Source organism: Heterocephalus glaber, unplaced genomic scaffold (genome assembly GCF_053883595.1).
Source record: "Heterocephalus glaber isolate CG9 unplaced genomic scaffold, H.glaber_assembly_v1.0 deba00000546, whole genome shotgun sequence".
Taxonomy (NCBI): domain Eukaryota; kingdom Metazoa; phylum Chordata; class Mammalia; order Rodentia; family Bathyergidae; genus Heterocephalus; species Heterocephalus glaber.
Window position 1 is genome coordinate 6,614,993 of NW_028258147.1, and position 26,448 is coordinate 6,641,440.

General features: G+C 40.4%; 2 protein-coding genes across 6 annotated transcripts in view; both read right to left on the reverse strand.

The window, feature by feature from the left end:
* The window catches only part of Nrf1 (nuclear respiratory factor 1), a 152,714-nt gene extending 127,914 nt beyond the window's left edge, over positions 1-24,800 (reverse strand). For 2 of the 5 annotated variants that reach the window (XM_004856350.4, XM_087204548.1), the window contains exon 1: positions 24,665-24,800. The gene's annotated coding sequence lies outside the window, so the exon portion shown is untranslated. The remainder of the gene's footprint in view (positions 1-24,664) is intronic. The other 3 variants (XM_004856348.4, XM_021237647.2, XM_087204541.1) reach the window with 2 other exon arrangements.
* LOC147829609 (uncharacterized) lies at positions 135-24,849 on the reverse strand. Its single transcript, XM_087204406.1, has 3 exons — positions 24,741-24,849; positions 23,849-24,659; positions 135-15,957 (listed from the first exon to the last, which is right to left on the reverse strand). The coding sequence occupies exons 1-2, from the start codon at positions 24,847-24,849 to the stop codon at positions 23,998-24,000; spliced, it is 771 nt and encodes a 256-aa protein (XP_087060532.1). The 3' UTR covers positions 135-15,957; positions 23,849-23,997.
* Positions 24,850-26,448: the final 1,599 nt, after the last annotated feature.

The following is a 26,448-nucleotide window of genomic DNA, read 5'->3' on the forward strand; positions in this document are numbered from 1 at the left end:
ACAAGGGGTCTCTGGGTGTGAGAAATGCGATGAAACGGCACTATTCACTGAGGTAAGCAAGAATAGAACAGGGCCAAGTTTGAAAAGGGAAATTCATTTTGGAATGTAGTGTATCACAAACAGGTACCCCAGAATTAGGCAGCAGAATTCTGAAACTCACTGATGGTCAAATCTGAGTATACTTATTTACATGGAACAGCTGCACAATCTTTTATTTGAAAGGGAAATAGTTGGGTGTGGTGGCGCATGCCTGTAATCCTAGGACCAGGGAGGCTGAGGCAGGAGGACTGCTGTGAGTTCAAGGCCCGCCTGGGCTACATAGTAAGTTCAAAGCGAGCCTGAACTACATAGTGAGACCCTGTCTCAAAAAACCACCACCATGGCTCAGTGGTTTCGCCGCCTGCTGCACAAGTGCAAGGACCCAAGTTTGATCCCTGGTACAAAAAAAAACCCACCACCAAAAAAAGAGAGAAAAATTACTGTTAAGGAAAAAATCATTATTCTTAACCTAAAATGTTCAAAAGAGTGCTACCCTAAAAGATTTGCTACTATACCATAAGCTCTAAATTAGTACTAAATAACCCCCAATTAATAATATTTATCTAAAGGACCCTGAGTATATACCACTTATTTGGCTATAAAATGGAATTCATCAGATTGAAGACAATCTACCGTGCTCATGTCTGAAGTGAAAATCTGCTACTGCTCTCACTCTTTTCAGATACAAAAACTGAAAATAAAATTTTAAAAAACAAAACATTTGCCCTTTTTATTCCCAAATTCTCTACCTCCTGCTATGTCTAGAAGATACTGAGTTAAGCACCTTCACTGTCAAACATAAATGATAAAGGAAATGGAATAGGAATGCACTGACAAAGAGGCAGGAGAATAACCTACAGAATAGCCAAGAAAATTCACAGTCAAGTCAAGGGTTTAAAGGTTTTTGCAGACTTCAACAAGCTCCCTAAAGTTTAAAAACATGAACCTCAAACCAAATGATTTTCATTAATAGGAATGTTCATGGTGTATTACCTGCTTACAAGCAAACCTACAATGAGAAAAAAAGGAACCAAGCAGGCCTCTGAATGTATGTACTTCTGAAAAGTGACTGATACTTGAGAGCCCTGAAAGGGGCATTGAGGGGTTCCAGAAGGCAGCACTGTCAGTGTAGAGATGATAGCTCCATGTGTGTTATTGTCCCTGGAAATGTTCCAGTAGAACAAGATCTGGAGGTAGAGAATAGTAGTACTCATCATGATCTGCATCCTGAGTAAGCCTAGATTAATCTGCTTGTGTCTTAGTTGTTTTTTTGGTACTGGGGATCGAACTCAGAACCTTGCACCTGCAAGGCAGGCACGGTGCCACTGAGCTAAATCCCTGACCCTCTTAGTTTTTAATTTAAAAACAATTAGTGCATTCTGGGAGGCTGAGGCAGGAGAACAAAAGTTCAAGCCGAGGCTGGAGATTTAGCTCACTGGTTCAGCTGCCTGCCTTACAAGCACAAGGTTCTGAGTTTGATCCCCAGTACCAAAAAAAAAGTTCAAGCCCAATGTAGGCAACTTAAAGAGACCCTGTTTCAAAAATAAATAAATAAAAACTTTAAGGGCTAAGGCACAGCTTGCTTCTGGGTTCGATCCCAGTTGTGGGCAAGAGGAAGGAGTTTAAAAAGAAAAAATTAGATTTTAAAAAGAAAAAAAGTTTATGGAATAAGAATATAAACAATAACTAGCCAGGCACAGTGGTACAGGCCTGTAATTCCACCTATTCAGGAGGCTGAAGGAGGATCATGAGTTCAAGGCCAGCTTGGACTACATAGTGAGACACTGTCTCAAAAAACAAAAAAATAAAGTTTATAAAATAACAAAGTTACAGAAAGTGGCGTTAATTTATTAATGGAGAATTTTTTATATATTTAGGGTAGCCTAGCTGGGTGTGGTGGCACAGGCCTGCAATCCCAGGACTTGGGAGGCTGAGGCAGAAGGATCATTGTGAGTTCAAGGCCAGCCTGGGCTACACAGTGAGTTCAAGGCCAGTCTGAACTACACAGCGAGACCCTGTCTTGGAAAAAAAAAAATTTAGGGTAGCCTAAATGAATAGAGTTTATAAAACAGTCTACAGTAGTGTACAGTAATGCAGTAGACCTTCACATTCACCTACCATTCACTGACTCACCCAGCCCAAGTTCCATCCAGTTCTACAAGCTTCACTCATAGTGTTTTATATAGGTGGGTATTTGTTAAGTTTTACACACTATTTTTACTGTACTTTTTCTGTTTGGATATGCTTACACAAATACTTATCATTATACTACAATTGCCTACACTATTCTGTATAGTAACGTGCTGTACAGGCTTGTAGCTTAGGAGCAATACAAATAGCACACAGCTTAGGTGTGAAGTGAGCTACACCACCAAGATCAGCATAAGCACAATGCATGATGCTCCCAAAAACAACAAAATCACTTACACATTTCTCAGAATGTGTCCTTATCATCATGCAATCCATGACTGTACTTAGATGAAAAATGACTTTACTTCAGATATTAACTGCAGTAACTAAGGAACTATTTACCCTAGGTATGTTTACCATTTTGTACAAAAAGCAAAACAGTCATGCCTGTATTCCCAGCACTGCAGAGGCTCAGACAGGAGGATCCCCATGAGTTCTAGTCCAGCCTGAACTACATGGTGAGTTCAAGGCCAGCCAGAGTCACATACTGGGACCCTGTCTCCAAAAATAAAAAAATTTTAAAAATAAATTTTTAAAAATTTAAAAAATTAACAAAAGCAAACCAACTTTCAGAGAGATTAAAGACAAAACTAAACAAGTAGGCAGGAAAACTGGGTTACATTACTAGCTCTAAAAAGAATTCTGTTGCCAGGCACTGTGGCGCACGTCTGTAATCCCAGCACTGAGGTTTACAGCAAATTTGAGGCCAGCCTGGACTACATAGTGAGTTCATGGCCAGCTTGAACTACCCAGAGACCCTGTCTCAAAAAAAAAAAAAAATGTTTAGATAAAATAAAAAAGCCTTTGCTGTATAAAATCTTTAAGAAGAAGGGGCCGAGGATTTAGCTCAGTGGTTTCGCCACCTGCTGCCCAAGCACAAGGACCCAAGTTCAATCCCCGGTACCAAAAAAAAAAAAAGCTAACTTTGAGAAAGACCAGTTACTCTTTATGTAACATTGGAAATATATATTACATTGAGGAAGAGTATAGATTATATGGTACTTTACAGAAATATAAATATTCCTATTTTATGTACTTAGTTTTTTGAACTCCCAAGAGACAAAGCTTTTTTTTTTTTGGAAGCAAAACATTTATTGGTACATTTTAGATATACATAATGATAAAATTCATCATAGGGAATTGGTACCTGTACATGACACATCTTGCTTCTTTTTTTCCCATCCCTCCCTTTGACCCCTCTTCCCCTCATTAACAAAAGTTTTGTTTCCACTTTTTCCTTCTTTTTTTCTTGTCCCTTCTTCCCCCCACTTTGTTCCCATTCTCATTTGAACATTTGAACATTTCCCATTTTCCAATATCTATTATACATTTTAGTCCTTATTTCCATTTTCAGTTTCTCACACCAGAAAAACAATTTTAGTGTATGTACTGCTAAAGCAAACACACACCAGAGAAACAATGCAGTATTTAAACATGTATGTCCAGTTTATTTCATATAAGAGTATGGTCTCGAGGTGCATCCATTTAGCTATAAATGTCTCAAACTCATCCTTCTTTATGGCATAGTACTCCACTGTATTAAAAAAATCCCATCTTGGACTGGGAGACCGAGCCAGTGAGGACCCCCGGGCACGCCCACCAGCCTCCAGCTTGGCGGACTGAGCGCATTCAGGAAGAGCAGAAGCGAGCTGAATGCGCCCTGCTCAGTCTGGCTTGCTCCGCCCACTTTCGACCAGGAGCCGGAGCCAGTGAAGACCCCCAGGCATGCCCACCAGCCTCCAGCTTGGCACGGGCACCTGCAACAACAGGCCCCCCCCTCCCCGCCTCTTGGCTGTACAGCTACTTGGATCCACACTGCAGAGGCACAGGGGAGCATAAAGGCCATTGTCCTGAGCTGCAGAAGTGAACACCAGAGAGAGGGCCTCTTTCAGGCTCCCTGATGAAAACTGAAGCCCACTGGAAAAGTGAAGAGAATCTCTGCAATAAAGGCACACCAGACCACCGTGCTTGGTAAGTTGGAGGGATCACCACCTCCCAACGGAACCTGGACTATCTTCAGGGGAAAGGCAGCTGGAAACTGCAGTAGAACCTTGCAGAGTTCAACCCTGCAGGAGGTCGGGAAGCTCAACTTGTGACTTGCAGCCAGAAATCTGCCTGAATCTCACGAGTCTGTGACTGGCTTACTGAGACTCATTGACTTGTAACTGCACACTGCTGCCCACATTGTCTATTGTATCAGCAGAGACATATCCTGAAGGAGGCCCTTCATTTTTATCTTTTATTTGTTATTTTCAAAATTACCACTACTGTTTTAGCTTTTCTTCTTTGCTCTTTTAAAATTTTTTTCTTTTCTCTTTTCTTTCTCTCTCTGCCTTGCACCCTTGCTGTCCCACATTGTTCTTCATCTCCCTTTGTGTTCCTGTTCTGCCCCTAATTCATATTTCTTCTTTATCTTTCTTTTCTTCTCTTTCCTTCTCTTACCTGTGCCCTCTGGCCTCACTGCTAACTTTCCACTATCCTCCTACTTACCTATTCCTCCCTCCCCAACTCCTTCTAACTCCCCATCCCAAAGGGTAAAGTTGCTATATTGAAGAGTTTATTCACTATAAACATATGTTGGGTTGGTCCTTGATTTTGATTTAATTCACAGTTAAAGGTGATAGATTAATAACTACCACAAATTGTCATTTTCTAAGAGGTACTTGATGCTACTGTGTTGCTGACTGCATCACTTGGGCTAAGGTGTTGTGATTGATCTAATCAGTTGTCCTTCCTGGTATAATGAAAATGAGACAGCCTCAGAGCCATGAGAGACTCAAAACCTAAAGACCAGCTATTTCTGGAAGACACTTCTGAGAAGCAATCATTCCATAAGTGTTCTAAATAGATCAACAAAGATATTGACAATAAGCAACTTCAAAGTATCAATCCAGGAATTAAACCAAGGACAGTACCAAAAAGAAAAATGAGAAGACATTTAAGTAAGGCATAAACTCAGACTTCCACCCCACAAAAGGCAAATTCTGGGGGAAGCAAGGAGGAAAAGTCTGATAATCAACCATCTGGACACCCTGAACTGATAGCACAGGAAGTAACAAAACAGATGAATGAGGCTCTAGAAAAATTCAATACAGAAATAATTTCCCAGATAACTACAGAGATGGTGAGCAGAGTGAAAGACATGATTAGAGGCTCTAGAGCAGAAACAGATAAAAAAAAATAGATGAGCTCAGAAACATGCTGGAAGCCATGAATGCGCAGCATAAGAAAGAAATGGAAACCTTGATCGTCCAACAGAAGAAAGAAATGGAATCCATGAAACAGATTCAAACAGATATTCAGGAGATTAAAAACTCTACTGAAAGCATGCAGAGCAGATTAAGGGAATCTGAAGATAGAATATCAGATATAGAAGACAGGATTGCGGTTAAGGACCATGAAAACAGAGATCTCTTCAAAATAGTAATGGACCACGAGAAAAAAAATCCAGCAGCTGGTAGATGATGCAAAGAAGAATAACATAAGAATGATAGGAGTCCACGAAAAAACAGGAGAAAGTACAATTGACATAAAAAAACTGTCCACAGAATAGTAGTAAACTTCCCAGACAGAGGTGGAGAACTGGACACACAGATAAATGAGGCATATAGAACTCCACCCAGACAGGATCAAAAAAAAATCTACACCTAGGCATGTAATAGTTAAGATCCCAGAAACCCAACAAAAGAACAAAATTCTAAAGGCAGTTAGAGAAAAGAAACAAATCACCTACAAAGGAAAGCCCATCAGAATCACGGCAGATTTCTCAACACAAACCCTCAAATCAAGGAGAGCCTGGAGTGAAGTTTTCAAGCCCTAAAAGAAAATAACTTCCAACCTAGATGTTGTATCCTGCAAAATTATCTTTCAAAATCGATGGGGAAATTAGATACTTTCATGAACCTGAGAAATTTCATGAATACCAAACCAGCGCTCCGAACAATTTTACGCAATATCCTAGAAAAAGACAATGAAGGTCACAACTCCATGAGGCCCAACAGAGAGAAGACACCACCCAAGGTAAGGCACTAAAGGGAAAGGGGGAAAATAAGAAAAGAGCCAACAATAAAACATCATGCCAAGAATGAGTCAATCTCTCTCTCTCAATTATAACTATCAATGTTAATGGCCTCAATTCACCAATCAAAAGAAACAGACTGACAGAATGGATTAAGAAGCAAAAACCAGCAATATGCTGTATACAAGAAACACACCTAACTCAAAAGGAAATTCACAGACTGAAAGTAAAAGGATGGAAAACAGTTCTCCACATGACAGGATCCCAGAAAAAAGCAGGGGTAGCAATCTTATTTGCAGACAAAGTAGATTTCAAACCAAAACTAATTAAGAGAGACAAAGATGGTCACTACATCCTTGTAAAGGGAACAATCCAAGAGGAAGAGATGACAATCCTAAATATTTATGCACCAAATACAAATGCCCTCAACTATACAAAACAAGTATTAATGGTCATGAAAAACCAAATAAGCACTAACACAATTGTAGTGGGGGACCTCAACACCCCTCTATCACAAATAGACAGATCATCTAGGAAAAAAATTAACAATGAAATTCTAGAACTGAGCCAAGCTATTGAACAAATGGACTTAAGAGATGTTTATAGTGTTCCACCTCACAAAATCAGAATACACATTCTTTTCAGCTGCACACGGGTCATTCTCCAAAACAGACCACATGCTAGCTCATAGGACAAATCTAAGTAAATGTAAAAGAACTGAAGTTATCCCCTGTATATTATCAGACCACAGTGCAATAAAATTGGAGATCAATAACATAAGAAACCACAGAACACCCACAAACACATGGAAATTGAATAAACACCCTCCTGAACAACCAATGGGTCACAGAGGAAATTAAAGAAGAAATTAGACAGTTTCTACAAGTAAATGATAATGCCAGTACAACATACAGGAATCTATGGGACACAATGAAAGCAGTTCTATGTGGGAAATTCATAGCAGTGAATGCCCATATTAGGGCAACAGAGAGAACTCAGATAAATAACCTAATGCAGAACCTCAAGCTCCTAGAAAAAGAAGAGCATAACAAACACAAAGCTTGTATAAGAAAGGAAATTATAAAGATCCAAGCAGAAATCAATGCAATGGAGACTAAGAAAACGATACAAAAAAATCAATGAATCGAAGAGCTGGTTTTTTGAAAGAATAAATAAAATCAATAAACCTTTAGCCAACCTTATCAAAAAAAGGAAAGAAAAGGCTCAAATCCATGCAATTAAAGATGAAAAAGGTGAAGCCACAACAGATCCAGCAGAAATTCAGAGGATCATCAATACCTACTTTGAGAACCTGTACTCTAATAAAATGGAAAACACAAAAGAAATGGACAGATTCCTAGATACATACAAATTGCCAAAGTTAAATGAAGAAGATATAGAAATTCTAAACACCTCAATAACAATGAGTGAAATTGAAAATGTAATAAAAAATTTACCAACAAAGAAAAGCCCAGGTCCTGATGGCTTCACTGCTGAATTCTACAGCACATTTAAAGAAGAACTATCGCCATTACTCTTTAAACTCATCAAGGAAATTGAAAGGGAAGCAAGGCTTCCAAATTCTTTCCTGGAAGCAAGTGTTACTTTGATTCCAAAACCAGGGAAAGACCCAACCCAAAAAGAGAACTACAGACCAATCTCCCTAATGAACACAGACACAAAAATCCTCAACAAGATACTGGCAAACAGAATACAGAGGGTCATCAAGAAGATCATACACCCTGACCAAGTCCAATTTATCCCAGGGATGCAAGGATGGTTCAACATCCATAAATCAATAAATGTAATACACTATATTAACAGAGTCAAGGACAAAAACCATATGATCATCTCAATAGATGCAGAAAAGGCATTTGACAAAATCCAACACCCATTCATGATAAAAATGCTACAGAAAATTGGAATAGAAGGTCTTTATCTCAACCTGATTAAGGCTATCTATGAAAATCCAACAGCCAACATCATACTACATGGTCAAAAACTGAAAACTTTCATGCTAAAATCAGGAACAAGACAAGGATGCCCACTATCACCACTTCTGTTCAATATTGTTCTGGAAACATTAGCCATACCAATTAGACAAGGGAAATAAATAAAAGGAATAAAGATAGGAAAGGAAGAAGTGAAACTGTCATTATTTGCTGATGATATGATACTTTACAGAGAAGACCCAAGAAACTCGGTCAAAAGCCTTCTAGACCTGACAGATTCAGTAGAGTAGCTGGATATAAGGTCAACACTCAAAAGACAATAGCCTTCTTATATGCAATTAGCAGACCCATTAAGAGAGAAATTCGGGAAATAATTCCTTTTACAATAGCATCTAAAAAAATGAAATATCTAGGAATCAACCTCACAAAGGAAGCAAAAGACCTCTACACTGAAAACTACAGCACTCTGAAGGAGATTGAAGAGGATATAAGAAAATGGAAAGATATCCCTTGTTCCTGGTTAGGAGGACTCAATATAGTGAAAATGGCCATACTTCCAAAACTACTATATAGATTTAATGCAATACTGATTGAAATTCCAACAATATACTTCACAGAACTAGAGAAAACAATCCAAAAATTCATTTGGAAGCAGAAAAAACCTAGAATAGCAAAAGCAATTCTGGGCAACAGAGATATGGCTAGGGGTATCACAATCCCCAACTTGAAACTATACTACAAAGCTACTGTGATAAAAACAGCATGGTACTGGCAAAGAAATAGATCCGAGGATCAGTGGAATAGATTAGAAGATGCAGAAACAACTCCAGACATAGTCAGCCACCTCATCTTTGACAACGGAGCCAATCGCCCTCATTGGAGAAAAGATAGCCTGTTCAATAAATGGTGTTGGAAAAACTGGATTTCAACCTGCCTAAGATTAAAACTAGACCCATACCTATCACTGTGCACTAAACTAAAATCGAAGTGGATTAAAGAGCTAAATATCAAGACAGAAACAGTAAACTTGCTCGAAGATTAGTTAGAACTCTCAATGACACTGGCATAGGAAAAGACTTTATGAACAAAACTTCAGTAGCATGGGAGCTAGCACAAAGAATCAACAACTGGGACTTCATCTTATTAAAAAGCTTCTGCACTGAAAGAGAAACTACCAACAGAGCTAAGAGACAACCTACAATATGGGAAGAAATTTTTAGCAGCTGTACCTCAGACAAAGGTCTACCATCTAGAATATATAAAGAATTGAAAAAAATCAGACCCCCCCAGATTCAAAGACCCAATTCAAAAATGGGCAATCTGAAATGAACAGGCATTTCTCAAAGAAGTAAAAACAGCAAATAAATATATGAAAAAATGTTCAACAGCACTGGTCATTCGAGAGATGCAGATGAAAACAATACTGAGATTCCACCTCACCCCACAAAGAATGGCTGCTATCAAGAAATCAACCAATAACAAATGCTGGCGGGGGTTTGGAGAGAAAGGAACCTTTCTCCATTGTTGGTGGGAGTGCAGACTGGTGCAAACACTGTGCAAATAAGTATGGAGATACCTCAAAGAACTAGAACTAGAGGTCCCATTTGACCCAGCTATTCCCCTGCTGGGTATCTTCCCCAAAGAATTAAAAGTATCATACCACAGTGATGTATGTGCACCTATGTTTATAGTGGCACAATTTGTAATAGCTAAGGTTTGGAAACAGCCCAAGTGCCCATCAACTGGAAACTGGATAAAGAAGATGTGGGTTTTTTTATAAAATGGGGTACTATTCAGCCATAAAGAATGAGAAACTAGTCATTTATAGCTAAATGGATGCATATCAAGGCCATACTCTTAAGTGAAATAAATAGGACACACATGTGTAAATACCGAATAGTATCTCTAGTGTGAGAAACTGAAAGTGTAAATAAGGATGAAAATGCTTAAAATGAGTAAGTGATAATTTGAAATGGGAAAAGGTCCAAAGGTGGAGGGGTGGTGGGAGGGGAAGGGGAAAGGGAAGAAAGGAAAGGAAAAACTATGAGAAAGGAAAAAAAAAAGGAAACAAAGTCTATGTAAATAGGGAAGGGTGGTGGGGTTGAAGGGTGCATAGGTAATGGGGACAAAAATAAGAACTAAGATACATCATGTTCAGGTACAAAGACCCAATGATAAATGTAAATGTATTGTATACCTAAAATGTACCAATTAATACATAAATTTTAAAAAATTTTAAAAAAATTTTTTAAAAATCACATCTTCTGTTTCCAAAATTTAGCTATTATAAACTGTGACACTATAAACATGACTTGGCATATATCCCTGTGGTATGATCGTTTTAATTCTTTTGGGAAGATAACAAGAAGGGGAATAGCTGGGTTGAATGGAACCTCTACTTTTAGTTTTCTGAGGAATCTCCACACTGATTTCAGTGTGGTTTCACTGATTTCAGACAGTGGTTGCACCAGTCTACACTCTCACAAATAGTGGAGATGGGTTCCTTTTGCCCTACATTTGTTATTGATCCAGCACTTGTTATTGATTTCTTGACAACAGCCATTCTTTCTGGAGATGGAATCTCAATCTTGTTTTAATTTGCATCTCTCAAATGACCAGTGATGTTGAACATTTTTTCATAAATTTATTTGCTGTTTCTATTTCTTCATCTGAGAAATGTCTATTCATTTCAGGTGCTCATTTTTGGACTGGGTCTTTAAATTTGGGGGATCTGATTTTTTTGAGTTCTTTATATATTCTAGATAGAAGACAAATCGTTTTAATGAAGGTTTTTTTTTTTTTTGGTACCGGGGATCAAACTCGGAAGGAACCTTGTGCTTGCATGGCAGCCGCCGGAACCACTGAGCTAAATCCCCAGCGCCTAATGAAGGTGTTTTTAACACTACTGTTATTACATTCTTGCTGTTACTAATACTTAATTTCCTATCAATGGGAATAACTCAAAAGGTCCCAGGATAAAATAAAAAACCAATAATAAAATTCTCACTTCAGAAATTATCCTATAGACAGGAATCTCTGCTCAGGAACCATGATGGCAGAGTGGAGAAAAAGCAAATTAATATATGAATGAAACTGAGGTTAACCCAGGATTTAGCTTTCATTCTTCTCTATGTAAGCTCTCATGGGCAAGCCCTTCCAACCTTACTCCAAGTTACTCTTGCCTCAGCAAAACCAGAGCACGGAACCGATAGTAAGCATTCCCTGGAATAAATAGGTATTTGAAGAGAAAATTTTAAATTTCATTAAAATAAATGTTTTTGTAATTATCCCATTAAGAATGTTTTAAGGCGAGCATGGTGGCACATGTCTATAATCCCACTACTTGGGAGGCTGAGGCAGGAGGATCACCACAAGTTCAAGGTCAGCCTGGACTACACAGTGAGTTCAAGGCCAGTCTGAACTACATAGCCGACCTTGTCTCAAAAAAACCAAAAATAGCCAGGTGTGGTGGCACACATCTGCAATCTCCCTGTAATCTCAGAACTCCGAGGCTGAGCCAGGAGGATCGAGGCTGAGCCAGGGAGGCTGAGCCAGGAGGATCGCCATGAGTTCAAGTCCTGCCTGGACTACAGAATAAGACCCTGTCTGAAAAAAAACAAAAACAAAAAAAGTTTTAAGAAAAATAAATGGATATCAAAAAACAAAAAATAAATAAATGGTATCAAACACAGTATAATTAGACATTTTGGTCAAAAACAATACAAATATTCTACATTATAATGTACAGCATGTGTATGTACTGCATGTACATGTGTGCTTAGGAAAAATATTTTTGAATTATACATACACAATGGGTAATCAAAATATACTGAATGCTTACATTTTAAAATTTTATTATAGTAAAAAGGGCTGGGGATGTAGCTCAGCGGTGCTGTGCCTACCTGGCAGGCACAAGGTCCTGAGTTCAATTCTTGTATGGGGGGGGACCCAAAAATTTATTATAGTAAAAAACAAATGTATTAATGTCCCCCAAGACTTCCCCTTGCTTTGAACACACTCATCCCATCCATTGCTCTTTTCACTGTGTGGTTGTTTTTTTTGTACCAGGGATCGAACTCAGGACCTTGCGCTTCTGGAGCAGGAGGTGGAACCACTGAGTTAAATCCCTGGCTCCATCTTTTCACTTTCTGAAGTAGTTCTGTGAATCCTCTTTCATGTCCTTCTGAGGTGTGATCAAAAACATGGTGAAGGTGGCAAGTACCATCAAACAGAAAAAAGCAAGTTCATAAAAACATTATAGTGTGTCCTTTTAGCCAGAATTGCCATCTTCCAGTAATCTGAACACAAAGGGAAAGAGAGGAACCTGGTATGTGTTCTCTAAGCCTTTTAGAAAACATGGGATTGTTCCCTTGGCCACATATATGGACATCTACAAGAAGGATGATAATGCAGACACCAAGGGAATAGGTAGTTTAAAAAGGAATGCCAGGGCTGGGGATTTAGCTCAGTGGTGCTGCCACCTGCCTCACAAGCGAAAGGTCCCAAGTTCAATCCCTGGTACCAAGAAAGAAAAAAAAAAAAGTAGTGCCAAATAAATGCTACCATGGCAAAACTGGAACAGTCTACAATGTTACCCAGCATACTGCTGGCACTGTCCTGAACAAGCAAGTTAACAACAAGATACCAGGCAAGAGAATTAATGTGCAAATTAGGACTATTAAGCACTTGAGAAAAATGATCATAAGGAAGCCAAAAAGAAAGGTACCTGGGCTGGGTATTTAGCTCAGTCATTCCACCGCCTCCCTCAAAAACTCAAGGACCCGAGTTCAATCCCTGGTATCAAAAAAAAAAAAAAGGTACCTGGGTTCAACTGAAGCACCAGCCTGCCCTGGCCAGAGAACCACACTTCTGAGAATCCATGGTAAGGAGCCCAAGCTGCAGGAACCCGTTCCCTATGAATTCATGGCATAAGCTGGGGGACCCTGCAGGGCCTGGAACACCTTAGCTGCTAATTAGGTGCTAAATGGCAGAACAGCAACCCCATCTTATGCCATAAATTCATAGGGAACAGGTTCCTGCAGCTCAGGCTCTTTGCCATGGATTCTCACAAAGTGTGGTTCTCTGGCCAGGGCAGGCAAAAAATAAAAAATTAGGGGGCCGGGCATTTAGCTCAGTGGTGCCACCAGCTGCCTCGCAACTGCAAGGTCCCAAATTCAATCCCCCAGTATCAATAAGATAAAATAAATAAAATTTTAAAAAATAAAAAATCATTCTGAATTCTAAGGATGGTTTTAATTGAACAGGAGTTTGGTGCCCTTACCTCAAAGAAACAAATATTTGGAGCAGATTCTCATTATACATAGATAATTTTATCAGGTCTTCCTTTACTCTTCAGTGTTTTTCCTGCTGAAAGATACGAGGTATTGTACAGGTGTATACCCAAATGGCCAAATATTTATGATGGCTTAAAGATCTTCTAAATCACCATGGGAAAAAGGTGTATCAAAATAAATGGAAGATTGTATATGACATTACCATTAAATAGTTGAATGCACATGCACATATGCATACACACACACACTACAATGTATCCTCACACTCATTTACCACATCTGCCACCATGAGGTGCTTGGCTCTTCCCCAAAGTCAAAATGAAAATGAAAGGTAAACTTTCATTTGAAAAGGTAAGCTTTCATTTGAAATGACACTGAAGCAGCCACAACAGCACAAGTAAAGACAGTGTAAAAAAAGGTCTTTTAAAATTGCTTCAGAAAGTGGCAAGAATGATATGTGTTTGAAGCAAGGGTAAGTATTATGAGGTAGATTAATGGCAATGTGTCTTTTACTATAAAATTTTAAATTTAATATTCACCATATTATCATATATCATATATTAAAATATTATATATGATGGAATTATGATTAAGATTTCTTCTTTTGCTTTCCTACAATGAGCAAACATCATGTCTTTTTTTTTTTTTTGGTACCAGGGATCGAACTTGGAACCTTGCGCTTTCGAGGCAGGCGACAGAACCACTGAGCTAAATCCCTGGCCCCACATCATGTCTTTTTACATTAAAGAGAAAAATATATTTACTGTCTAACATATTGTAACACTGACTCAGAATTAATTTTAAAAGTAATTTTTATTTAGATGAAACTTCAGAGCCAAAAATTAAAGAAGGCAAAATATTCAACATTCAGTCACCTAACTGGGATACATCAGGGTCATTTCTTCCTTACAATTAGGACTAGAAGCAAGTTCTGAGTCAAAATGCTAGTTGTGCCAGGCAAAGTGGTACATGCCTGTAATCCCAGCACTCAGGAGGATGTGGGAGAAGGATCACGAGTTCAAGAAAGTCTCTGGTACACAGTGAGTTTAAAGCCAGCTTACTCTATAGGGTGAGACCTGGTCCAAAAAACAAAATATGTGAGCTGTATGACGGAGCTCCTGTGTAGCAGACCTTGGCTGGTTTTTTTAATTTGTGGACTACTTGGTTTTTTTATTTTTATTTTGTTGTTGCTTTTGTTTTTTCCAGTGCTAGGATGGAACTCAAGGCCTCGCAAAAGCTAGATAAGTGCTCTACCACTATGTTACAACCCAGCCCACATTATATTTATATGGATGATTACCAAAAATTTTATTTCATAATTGTCTAATGAAAGACCAAAAATAAAAAATGTTCAGTGGCCTGCCTCATAAGCGCAAGGTCCCAAATTCAATCCCTGGTACAAAAAAAAAAAAAATGTCCAAAAGAAAAGACAAAACACTCTAGTTCTTTTTTTAGATGAAGTGAATACAAAGATCACAACATGGATGAAGGTGGGGACATTAAATGAAGACAGGCATAGAAGGACACTGGGATTCTCACTCATAAATCATAATCAAGACAGTGATCACACAGAAGTAGAGGATAGAGTAGTGGTTACTAGAGGCTGGGAACAGTAGTGGGAAAAGAGAAGGTTTGGTTAACAGTACAAAAACAATTAGAAAAATTAAGTTCTTGTGTTCTATAGCATAGTATGGTAAGTATTGCTAATTATTATACAATTCAAAATAGCTAGAGGAGAATATGTACAATTATGTTAATTTTTTTAAAAAGGTAACCCGGGGCCAGGGATTTAGCTCAGTGGTTTTGCCACCTGCTGAGCAGGCACAAGGACCCGAGTTCGATCCTGGGTACCAAAAAAATAAAATAAAACAAAAGGTAACCCACAAGCACAAGCTAATTACAAATTACATAATATAAATTTACATTTACGATTACATATTTATTCATATCTTTCTTCAACTTACCAGTACTACTTTTAAAGGACAGTCTATAAAACAATGCCAATTGGCATTATTTTACTTGTAAGGATGGCAATGAAATGTGTGGAGATTGGGGCTGGTGGCACACGCTGGCCTAGCAAGCCCAAGGTCCTGGGTTAGATTACCATTTATACCAAAAAAATCATATTTTACAAAGACCTTATGAATAAGTCAATAATATTTTCATTTCATGATCAGAAAAGTTAAAAAAGGAGTGTCTTACCCCATGTTATTAGATTGAAACATGTGCACTTTAGAAAATTTCCAAAATATAAGCAACTCCTAACTTAAAAGTAAATTTTTTCCTGTAAGTACAATCTATGAGCCAATTTGTTTTCTTTCAAAACGGACTTTCAGCAGGGCATAGTGGCACACACCTGTGATCCCAGCACTTGAGAGGCTGAGGTAGGAGGACTGCCACAAGTTTGAGGCCAGCCTGGGCTAAACAGTGAGTTCAGGGCCAGCCTGAACTATACAGCAGGACCCTGTCTCAAAAAAAAAAAAAAAAAAAATTTCTTTTAAAACAATAGAAATTTGACCCCTCCCCCAAAGTCTACTGTACTTACAGTACATGAATAGTTTTATACTAGTGTTAAGTCCTACAGTATAAAGAAACAAGGAATCCAAAAGGGAAACTTGGCAAAATTCTGAAATTCATTACTCTTTCCCCTGATGCTATTTTCCTTCTGGTGATCTTACTCCCAACTGTAAGATGAGCCTCATATTTTCAAAGTTCCTCACCTGAGGCACTCTCCAAATTTCTTTCCCTTGATCTATCTCAGTAGTCAAGGTAACTGATTTCACCCAACACTTGATTTAATCATTAACATTACTGAAAAGGCACTTGAGTTTTCTGTGTTAAGAGATCTGAAGAATCTCATAAAAGTGAGACTGGGGCCAGGGATTTAGCTCAGTGGTTTCGCTGCCTGCTGCACAAGTGCAAGGACCCAAGTTCGATCCCCGGTACCAAAAGAAAAAAAAGTGAGACTGGACCCTCTCCAAAGAAAAATCACATACATACTCACACAAAACTTTTCATGAAATTTCAAGATATTCAGGGTCACATGGTCAAAATATATCACTGAATTCCTAAACTATAAATTCTGAGTTTAAAACTCCTGTATTTAATATCTTATGACCCAAAACTCAATAGGAATTCTTAAGAAACTGGCAGCTCAAATGAATTCGTTAATTCTCAAAATTTAAGACCTTTAAAATAGTTTAAGAAAATGCAGGCGAGGGGCTGGGGATTTAGCTCAGTGGTTCCACCACCTGCCTTGAAAGCCAAGGACCCGAGCTCGATGCCCCGTACCAGAGAAAAAAAAAAAAAACAACGAAAATGCAGGGGAAGGGAGGGGAAGGGAATACAAGAATTGAGATGTGTTATGTACATGTACCAATTCTCCACAGGGAATGTGATTATTATGTACCACAAACATGTACTAATAAAAAAAATTTTTTTAACGTTTTAAAAAACCCAACAATACGGTGAGATTTGGGGGCAGGCTTGTCACCAGGTGCCCTAAAACTTTGAAGTTACCAATCTCATAAGAAAAGGGGAAGAACGGGACTATTTCTAATCATGGGTCATCTATTAAATAGGGTTTAAAGGCCTGATGCACTATTTAATAATGATCCAGAAATCTGTGTCTAAACTATCATGATGTCTGCCAAAACAATACATACATATACATTCAGAAAATTTCTTTTGCATCTTAAATGCCAAAGCCAGTTTGTATCCCAATGAACTCAGTAGTAATTCACATAGTGTTATAGCTTGTATCTAGATGTCCCCCCAAAGCCTCAGGTGGTCATAGGTGGGGATTTCAGAGGAGGCTGGATCTAGAATGTGTGATGCTGGGATCAAGGGTGTGTGATTACTAAATTAGTTCACTGAAAAAAAAAATTAGTTCACTGATTGGTTTGACACAGGAGTGGAAAATAGGAAGGCCCTTCCTGGGTATGAGTACTGGGTGTGAGCCTGGATAAATATAAGGGACAGAAAGAGTTTGCCACTTACAGCTTGCTCCTTGGTGCCTTGCTGCCTGCCATACTGTTTCTCCTCTGCCATACCACCCTGCACTGGAGCCAGTCAACTATGAAGCGAAACCTCTACAACTGTGTGCCAAGGGAGGTATCGTGTACAGGTGCAAATTCCCTATGATGAATGCTATTATGTAAGTCTAAAATGTACCAATAAATGTTTTGCTATTAAAAAAAAAATGTGAGCCAAATAAACCTTTCCCCTTTTAACTTTGGGTGTCTGGTATTTTGTCTCAGGAGCAAGAAAACTAATAAACACACATGGCTAGTTTTCCTGTTAAGATTCTCTTCATCTGGGGCTGGGGATTTAGGCTCAGTGGTTTCGCCGACTGCTGTGCAAGCTCAAGGACCCGAGCTCGATTTCCAGTACCGAAACAAACAAAAAAAATGTATCATTCCAAGATTCTCTTAATCTGGAGCTTCTTCACCCTACAGCATTATCTTAACTGTTCAGCCATTCTTTTTCAACTTCCCTCATTGGCCTCTCTTCTTCCACTTGAACCTCAGAAGATGATAAGCTCCCCCCACACATTACACTTAGTTTTTTTCCTCACTTCTTTTTTTTTTTTGTACCGAAGATTGAACTGGGGACCTTGCACTTGCCAGGGTGGCAACAGAACCACTGAGTTAAATCCCTGGCCCAGTTTTTTTCCTCACTTCTAACATCACACTATTGTCAGTTTCTATATGACCTTATTCTGATTAACGGAAATTAACCTCCATGCCCCTTTGAGGTCCAGTCCATTCTTACAGATAACTAAATCCACCATACCTTCCTCTTCAAATTGTTCTTCCTATCCATTCTCTATCCTAAAGGCATCATTGTTCACTAACCAGACTATAATCTCTAACATCCTGAACTCAACAGTCACTCAGACCTGACAACTGTAAAGTAAAAATCATCTCCAGAATTTATCTCCTCTTACATCACAAGTCCCAAAGGTATCTCTTCCAATATTCTTGGCATCTTTTTTTTTTTTTTGGTACTGGGGATTGAACTCAGCACCTTGTGCTTGCGAGGCAGGTAGCAGAATCACTGAGCTAAATCCCCAGCCCTAGTCTTGTCATCTTTTAAAACCAGAGTAAGTGTTGGGGCTGTAACTCAGTGGTAGAGTGCTTGCATAGTATGTGTGTGGCCCTGCCTCACATGTGCAAGGCCTTAGGTTCATTTCCAAGCAGTGCAATAATAGTAATTTTTAAAAATTAAAAATCAGAGATTTCCTACTCAAACCTTTTATGGTCTCAAATGCCTATAGAATGAACACCATACTTGAGAGGATGGGATTACAATTAAACTTCTTCCCAATTAAACCACTCCCTCACCAGCTTCATTTCCTACTACTCTACAACTACAGTAAAAGCCACTTGATATTTCTCAAATTCCACTATTGACGCCCTTCCTCTAGCTTCTTTTCCATCAGTAAAACAGCTACTCACCCTTCAGAGTTCTTCTCAAATCCCCCTTTCATGAAGTCTTCCCTAATCTCACCTACTCTCCCTTCCATCACTGTCCTCTTCCCAGAAGAAATTCCTCTTTCCCTTCCTAGTCCCAAATTACTCTTTTCGTTTCCAACAAGTTGTGTTATATCTAATTAAGTCCACTCTTCCTTCCTAGAGAAGGTCCATGGTTTGTGATTCTAGCACCTAGCACATGCCTGGAATACAGAATGCCCTTAATCAATGTCTACGGAATGAATGGCAAAACTCCAAAGTGAGGACACACTTAGGAGGATATGTTTATATCTTAAGGAGGATATGCTTCACCCTCTTTTGAACAAAAAACAAGAATTAGACCCCTTGATCCCTTGCTCCCTTGTATCTAGTCCACTGCTTAAATAGCTTTAAGCAATCTTTCAAGGGGACATTTCCTCACTTCCTCTTGTTCTTTGTAGGTTTAGCTGCCATCCTAACCACATTAACATTCAGTAGCAGCAACAAAACAGACTCAAAATCTAAACAGCAAAGACTTTACAATTACCAACAGTAACTGGGAAGAATGGTCATAATGTATATGCATACAAGGTTCATTCTTCAAAAAAAATACTGAAAAGGCCCAGCATAGTTTCTCCAACAGATGTCACTTAGAGATCTTAAGAAAATGTCCACTTAAATTATCAGCATGAGCCAGGGATTTAGCTCAGTGGTTCCAGTGCCTGCCTTGCAAGCACAAGGTCCTGAGTTCGATCCCCAGTACCAAAAATAAATAAATAAATAAATAAATACTCTAGGGCCAGGGATTTAGCTCAGTGGTTTCACTGCCTGCTGCACAAGTGCAAGGACCCGAGTTTGATCCCCGGTACCAAAAAAATTTTTTTTTAAAAAGATAAAAAAATAAATAATCAGAGAAACTCTTGATGTTTGTTATCATAAAAACTGGTATCTGTATTAAATGCTATGCTTATATAATAAAAATGCAATTACCATAAACAGTGGTAATCTAGATCACTAAACTGATGACCCATATAAAAGCTTTTAAAAATACTCCCAAAATTCCAGTGATCGTCCCAACCTATTCAAACTAGATTATTTTACCAGTATCTACTTTCCTTTCCCTCTCATTCCCCACTTAACCTCCCTCAATAAACACACACACACACACACACACACACACACACACACACACTCTCTCACCCTCCCTCCATTAAACTGTTTTGTGGTTGGGCAAGGCAAAGTACCCTGTCTGGGATACAAGACAAGATTCCTTATGGTTAGATTGTCTTTAAAAGTGACTGCTATGAGTGATATATTACCTATAGTATTTTCCTCTAGGGATCACAAATGTGGCAGGCCTGCCATAAGGGCAACTGGTTTGCTTTTTATTGCACTTTTTAACATTTTACAAAAGTTATACTTCTGCATTTGGGAGGCTGAGGCAGGAGGACTGGCAAGAGTCAAGGCCAGCCTGGGCTACATAGTGAGTTCAGGGCCAGCCTAAACTACAAAGCAAGAACCTGTCTCAAAGAAACGTGCCCCCCCCCACCAAAAGTTATACTTCTGATGTTTCTTCAGTTCACAAGGTTTAACTTCATAATTCATAAATGTTCACATTTTAGGATGCATTAGCCATAAAGACTACATAATGAAGCCTTTTTTGATGTCTTGGTAAACAAACTGCACTCAATAAGGCTGAAAACACATTACCCCAATTCTGCACTTTAGGAAAAAAAATGTGTGTATGCATATATATTACATATTTATATATATATATACACATATATATATCACTTATTTTCCTTAAGCTGTCAAAAATTCATTTTCCAAGTTTTGTCCATATCATTAAAATAACTTCAAATTTTTAATTTGACCATTTTTACTGCTCCACGGTTGAAAGTTTCCAATAATTCAATGTGGTTATAATCTTCCAGAAACATCTGAAACTGATTTGTTTCAACTCCTTTTACTATTTCTCTTCTAGACTGCTCACCTTAGAATTTTAACAAAAGTATTAAATGAATACTCAAGAAAGTAGACAATCTGGGCTGGGGATTTAGCTCAGTGGTTTCGCCGCCTGCTGCGCAAGCGCAAGGACCCGAGTTCGATCCCCGGTACCAAAAAAAAAAAGAAACTGGACAATCCTCTCCCTAATTAACAGGGAGTAATTTATAATACAAAACACTCAAAAATTAACATGTATCCTCAAAGACATTAGACTTGGTCTAAATAAAATATTTCTAAAAGAAACTAAACAAGTGAGGTGTTTTTTTTTAAATCACTTTAAACATTCATGGGAAACTACATTTAGATAAGCTTAGGTTAAAAATGCTAGCTTTAACTCTCAAAGAAAACATGAAAGAATAGAAAGAAAATTTCCTGTAGTATAGCATTTTCTGAAATGCTTTTTTCACAAAACCAAAGATTGATATTTATTTTTAGGATTGATTTTCCAAATACTATTTATATATGTATTAATAAGCACCACACATAGTCATATACAAACATAAAATCAAATATCCCATTTCCTGGACAGATTACAGGCCAGAAAGAGTGCAGGTTACACTCTTGAGGTCAGAGGAGGCGTTTGTGAAACTCAAGTGCCCACAAAAGATCCCCCTCACCCTTCAACTCTGGATGAATAAGTGAGCTTCATTCAGCATGAAGCACTGGGCTTGTCTAAAGCATCAGACAGAGCCAGACCCAGTGGCACACACCTGCAATCCCAGCCCTTGGGAGGCTGAGGCAGAAGGATCACAAGTTACAAGTTCGAGTCTCAACTGGGCAACTTAGCAAGACTCTGTTACAAAATTAAGAAATAAAAGGAGGGGGTAACTCAGTGTGAAGGCCCTAGGTTCAATTCCCAGTACCACAAAAATGTAAAACAAAGCCAAACCATCTGACAGAAGGAGTCTTACACATTAACTTTCTGGAGAGTAGGTTTCTAAAGGCTGACAGTTCATTGTCCTCCCACCTAGAAACCAAAAAAATCAGCACACCTTTCCAAATATGAAAACAATTTAATTTTCAATAACTGCTTTTCATTATTATTACAATTTACCAAGAAACATTTAGTTAGTGGCTTACTACATATAAGGTATAAAAATTTAATACTACACAAGAAGCTTAAATATCTCTTAAAATAGCCACCCACTTGTGGTTACTCCATATAATATGCTTCTCGAGAAAATGAAGGGGTCTGGTGGAACCTACAGTAAAATACAGACAACAGATGCACAGATATTTAAATAGTGGGAAGTTGGATTTCAGCTCTCTAAATTACCGATGGATGCAAATTATGCTTTAATAAAACAAAATACAATTTGGAGCTCCACTACACTATACATAAATTGAGAGGAAAATCTGGAATCTTTTCTCCTTTAATCCCTTGTGTATCTGGACAAGGCCCCTCATTAGCTCATAAACCTACTGTTCCTTCTCTAACTCCAGGACCTTGATTCCTTTAAAACTTAAGTATTTCCAGGAAAACTTCTGGCTTGGAGATAAATTATTTTCAAGCAAAATGTCATTTTCCCTCCTATAATGCCCAGCTTGAGACTGTGATGAAATCAAAGGACTTCAAAGAAGTAAACAGTTATTCTTAATCTGATTGTTGTTTTTGTTGGGGGAGGGCTCTGAAAGCAATAAATAGTCTAACTCCTGCCAGAAGAAAAAAACTGGCTAGGCTGTAGCTTAATGGTAGAGCAACTATATGTTCACTGGATGGAACCCAGTGCACTACAAAAAAATAAAATTAAAAAAAATTTTTTCTCCGCCTGCCTCACAAGCACAAGGTCCCGAGTTCGATCCCCGGAACCAAAAAAAAAAAAATTTTTTTTTTTAATTTAAAAGCTCCTTGACAGTCTGGTGGAGGTAAGCATGCCTGTAATCTTGGCACTTTGGAAGGCTGAGGCCCGAGGATCGAAGCAAGATCGAGCCCAGCCTGGGCAACATAGCAAGACCATGTCTCAAAATGTAAAAGGGGGTAGGGGGTGGGGTTAGGAACGTGGTTAGGAGTGAAAGCAAGCCCTGGGCTCAATCCCCAGTATCACCAAAAAAAGAAAAAAAGCCTTCACACGAAAAAATTCTGCACATTTTAGGACCCAAGTTAAATACACTATGTATGATAATTTTGTTTCTTTCTGCACTCAAAAGGAAATTACACAGACGCACAGAAAGAACTAGTCATATTTTCACTACCTTACAGGATGACTTGTCAAGAACTTTCAAACACTTCTGGAGAGTCAATATACTACAGAATCAAAAAACCAAAACATAAACAGCATCTCCACCCCCGCCTCCCCTTAAGTGAGGTACCGTACAGTAATTTACCGTTCAAGGGCAAAGAAAAAGGTACTACTCAAGAGACAGGGAAAAGATCCATAGTGAGCACAGAAGTCGTCCTGGGACAAAAGCTGTTCCCATTCTACTGAGCACTGTCCAAGCTTCACTTCTCCCAATACATGGTCTTTGAACGCTCATAAAAGTGGGAATTTTTCTCTGACCATAGAAAATCTAGCACAAATGACACCTGCTCTAAAGTAAACAATATATAGTATTCTAATTTAATGGTTGGGAAGAATGGTTGGACAACAGGCAACAGCTCCTCCAACTGGTTGGAGCTACCAAGCAGATACCATTTGAAATCCTAAAAACATTAAAATTTTTAAACAATTTCAAGTTTGGTGGGCACAAGTCAGATGCACCGTTAGAAACTTCAGGACCAGAAGCAACAAACGAAACAACAGGTGAGGGGGGTGGACAGCACCGCACAGCAAACCCTGGAGTTCCCTGAAAGGCTGGTGATAGAGGAGAATCCCATGCACAAGACCACCACAGAGCCCCTGCCTTTCTAAAAGCAAAGGTTCGGTTCTTCCGAAGGGCGCGCCACTCTCCTCTTACCCAGAGGACCATCACCCCAGGCACAGAGGAACCGAGGCCCCTCGGAAGGCGCATCTTCGCTGGGGGAGAAACAATGTCGCTCCTTATTTCTGCGTACAAAAGGACTTTGCGCCTCCTCCTCTGCCTCGAACTGCCGCCTGGGCCGCTTCCTAACAACTTGCTAGAAGGTGGGCAACGCGCCATATTCCAGCGTCCCCCAGTCTACCTGGGTAACAAGCCCACGCCACCCCGGCGGGAAGGCAGCTCCGGAGGTCGCCCGAGCAGCCTGCCTTCTCTCCCGCAGAAGACAGCAGCTCCCGCGCCCCGCCCGGCCCCGCTGCGCCGCGCCGCTCGCGGGCGAGACCCGGGAAGAGCCGAGGGGGCGAGCGCCGAGCCGAGGCTCGGGACCCGCGCAGCCCGCCCACCTCCCGCTCCCGCTCCCCAGCCGGGCCCGGCGCGCTCTCCCGGGCCGCCCGCCCCCGAGCCCGCGGAAGACCGAGCTCCGGGTTCCACGGCGGGAAGGAGGCCTCGGCCCCTAGAGTCTCTGGCGGCAGCGGAGGCCGGAACCCTGCGGCTCTCGGGAGGGCAGCGTCTCCCTCCCGAGCCCGCCAGGACGCCTGGGGCCTAGTGCGGCCTGCGCATCCTCGGGGTGGCGGTTTGACTGGGCCGGGCCGGGGCCCCCAGCCCCAGGCGGGCCGAATCCGGCGGGGGCCCAGGCCCGGAGCCGGGGGCGGCAGGGTGCCGGCTGCGGGGCGGGCCGGCCGGCCGGCGGGCGGGCGGCGTGTTGCGGCTGCGCCGGGGCTGAAATAGCTGGAGATTGCGCGGTAGGGCACTCACCTCAGAGCGGCTGCGCTACCGTGGGCCTGCGCCGTGGAGACTGCGACCGCGCCGGCTCCTCGCAGCCTCCTGCCACCAGCGGCAATGGCGAGCGCTGCCGCCTCTGCCGCCGCCGAGGAGGGGGAGGGGAGGGAGGAGGCACGCACGCGACGCACGGCTCGGCTTCCCCGCCCGGCAGCCGCCATCATGGGGAGGTCGGCGCGGCGAGACTGCGGGCAGCCTGCGGCGCAGGGGGTTTTCGGGGAAGCTCTGGCCGCCCCTCGACGGCGCCTCGTGTTCTCCTATCGCTTCAGAGATTTGGCGTGGTTCAGAGCTGCGAAAGGAATTGTATTAACAAAGCAAGGACTACACAGAGAAGTGGCGTCTGCAGCCCAAAATGGTTCCTAATCTGGGAAGGGTAGCGTCTTTCGCCCCACCGCAAGGGTTTCGGGACCTCTGGAGGGTGCATGGACGGTCGGAAAGGGGTGCCCCCACGTTTTCCGCGGCGCGGCCTGGCCGGTCGCGCCTTCTCCCTCTCTTCGGAATGATTTTTGTTTCCCTAGTTCAAACTCTGCCCAGAACCTTAAAAGCCAAACTTTTTGTACGAGCATTATAATGTATTCGCTTGTTCGTTCGGTAAATATTTTCAAGAGGCCTTTTCTGTGCCCAACATCGCTCTGAAGATGCACCTGTTAGCAAGGCAAAGTCCTAAAAAAATCATAAAGTCATTGCTTTTGCTCATATGGAACTTACATGAAGCAGTGGGGACCCCCAAGCAGGTGCCTGAAACTAGAGATGAGTGGAGGGTGGGAAAATACTCTGATTTTGGAGACATGCGTAGTTTCCATTTAGAATCACTCAGGCTCATGGTTAAACCCTGCACCTCTAAAACTTTACTTGTGAGCCTAGGAACCTGCATTTTTACTCTCCTATCCTCACTCCTGTCATTTTTCTGTATATAATGCTGTAAAAGCATTGTACTAGGGAAATACTAAATATCCCCTAGGATATCAGAAAACAGTTAAGTAATAGTGGAAAGCTTTAATTTTCTAGAAGATTCCATTTCCCGTAAAGAAGGATAAGTTTGAGAAATTTGTAGGAAAATGAGTGTACCTTGAAACCATAATGTTAAGTGAAATAAATCAGACACGAAAACATAAATAGTGCGTGGTTTCTCTTGTATGAGAAGCTACTATAAATAAAGAGCAAAGGGGCCGGGGATTCAGCTCAGTGGTTCGGCCGCCTACCTTGCAAGCACAAGGACCCAAGTTCAATCTCCGGTACCAAATGATAAATAAAGAGCAAAATAAAAGATAATACAAAATAGGGAGGTACAGTAGATCTTCTGTAAATGGGAAAGGAAACGAGATGGAGTGAGGGAAGGGATAGTAAAAAAAAAATTAAGATGTGCCATGTACATGTCCCAACTTCTCACGGTGAATGTCATCGTGATGTACCACAAACATATTAATAAACAAGTTTTTTTAAAAAAGCTTATCAAGGGCCGGAGATTTAGCTCAGTGGTTCCGCCGCCTGCCTTGCAAGCGGAAGGACCCGAGTTCGATCCCCAGTACCAAATAAATAAATAAATAAATAATAAAAAATAAAAAAAATAAAAAAGCTTATCAAGTGAGGCTGGGAAGGCGGGCCCTTCTACAATGTTAGTGGGAATGTAAACTAGTACAACCGCTGTGGAAGTCAGTATGGAGATTCCTCAAAATGCTAGAAGTCTGCCTTCCTCGCAAGCACAAGGACCGCAGTTCGATCCCCGGTACCAAAAAAAAAAAAAAAAAAAAAAAGCTAGA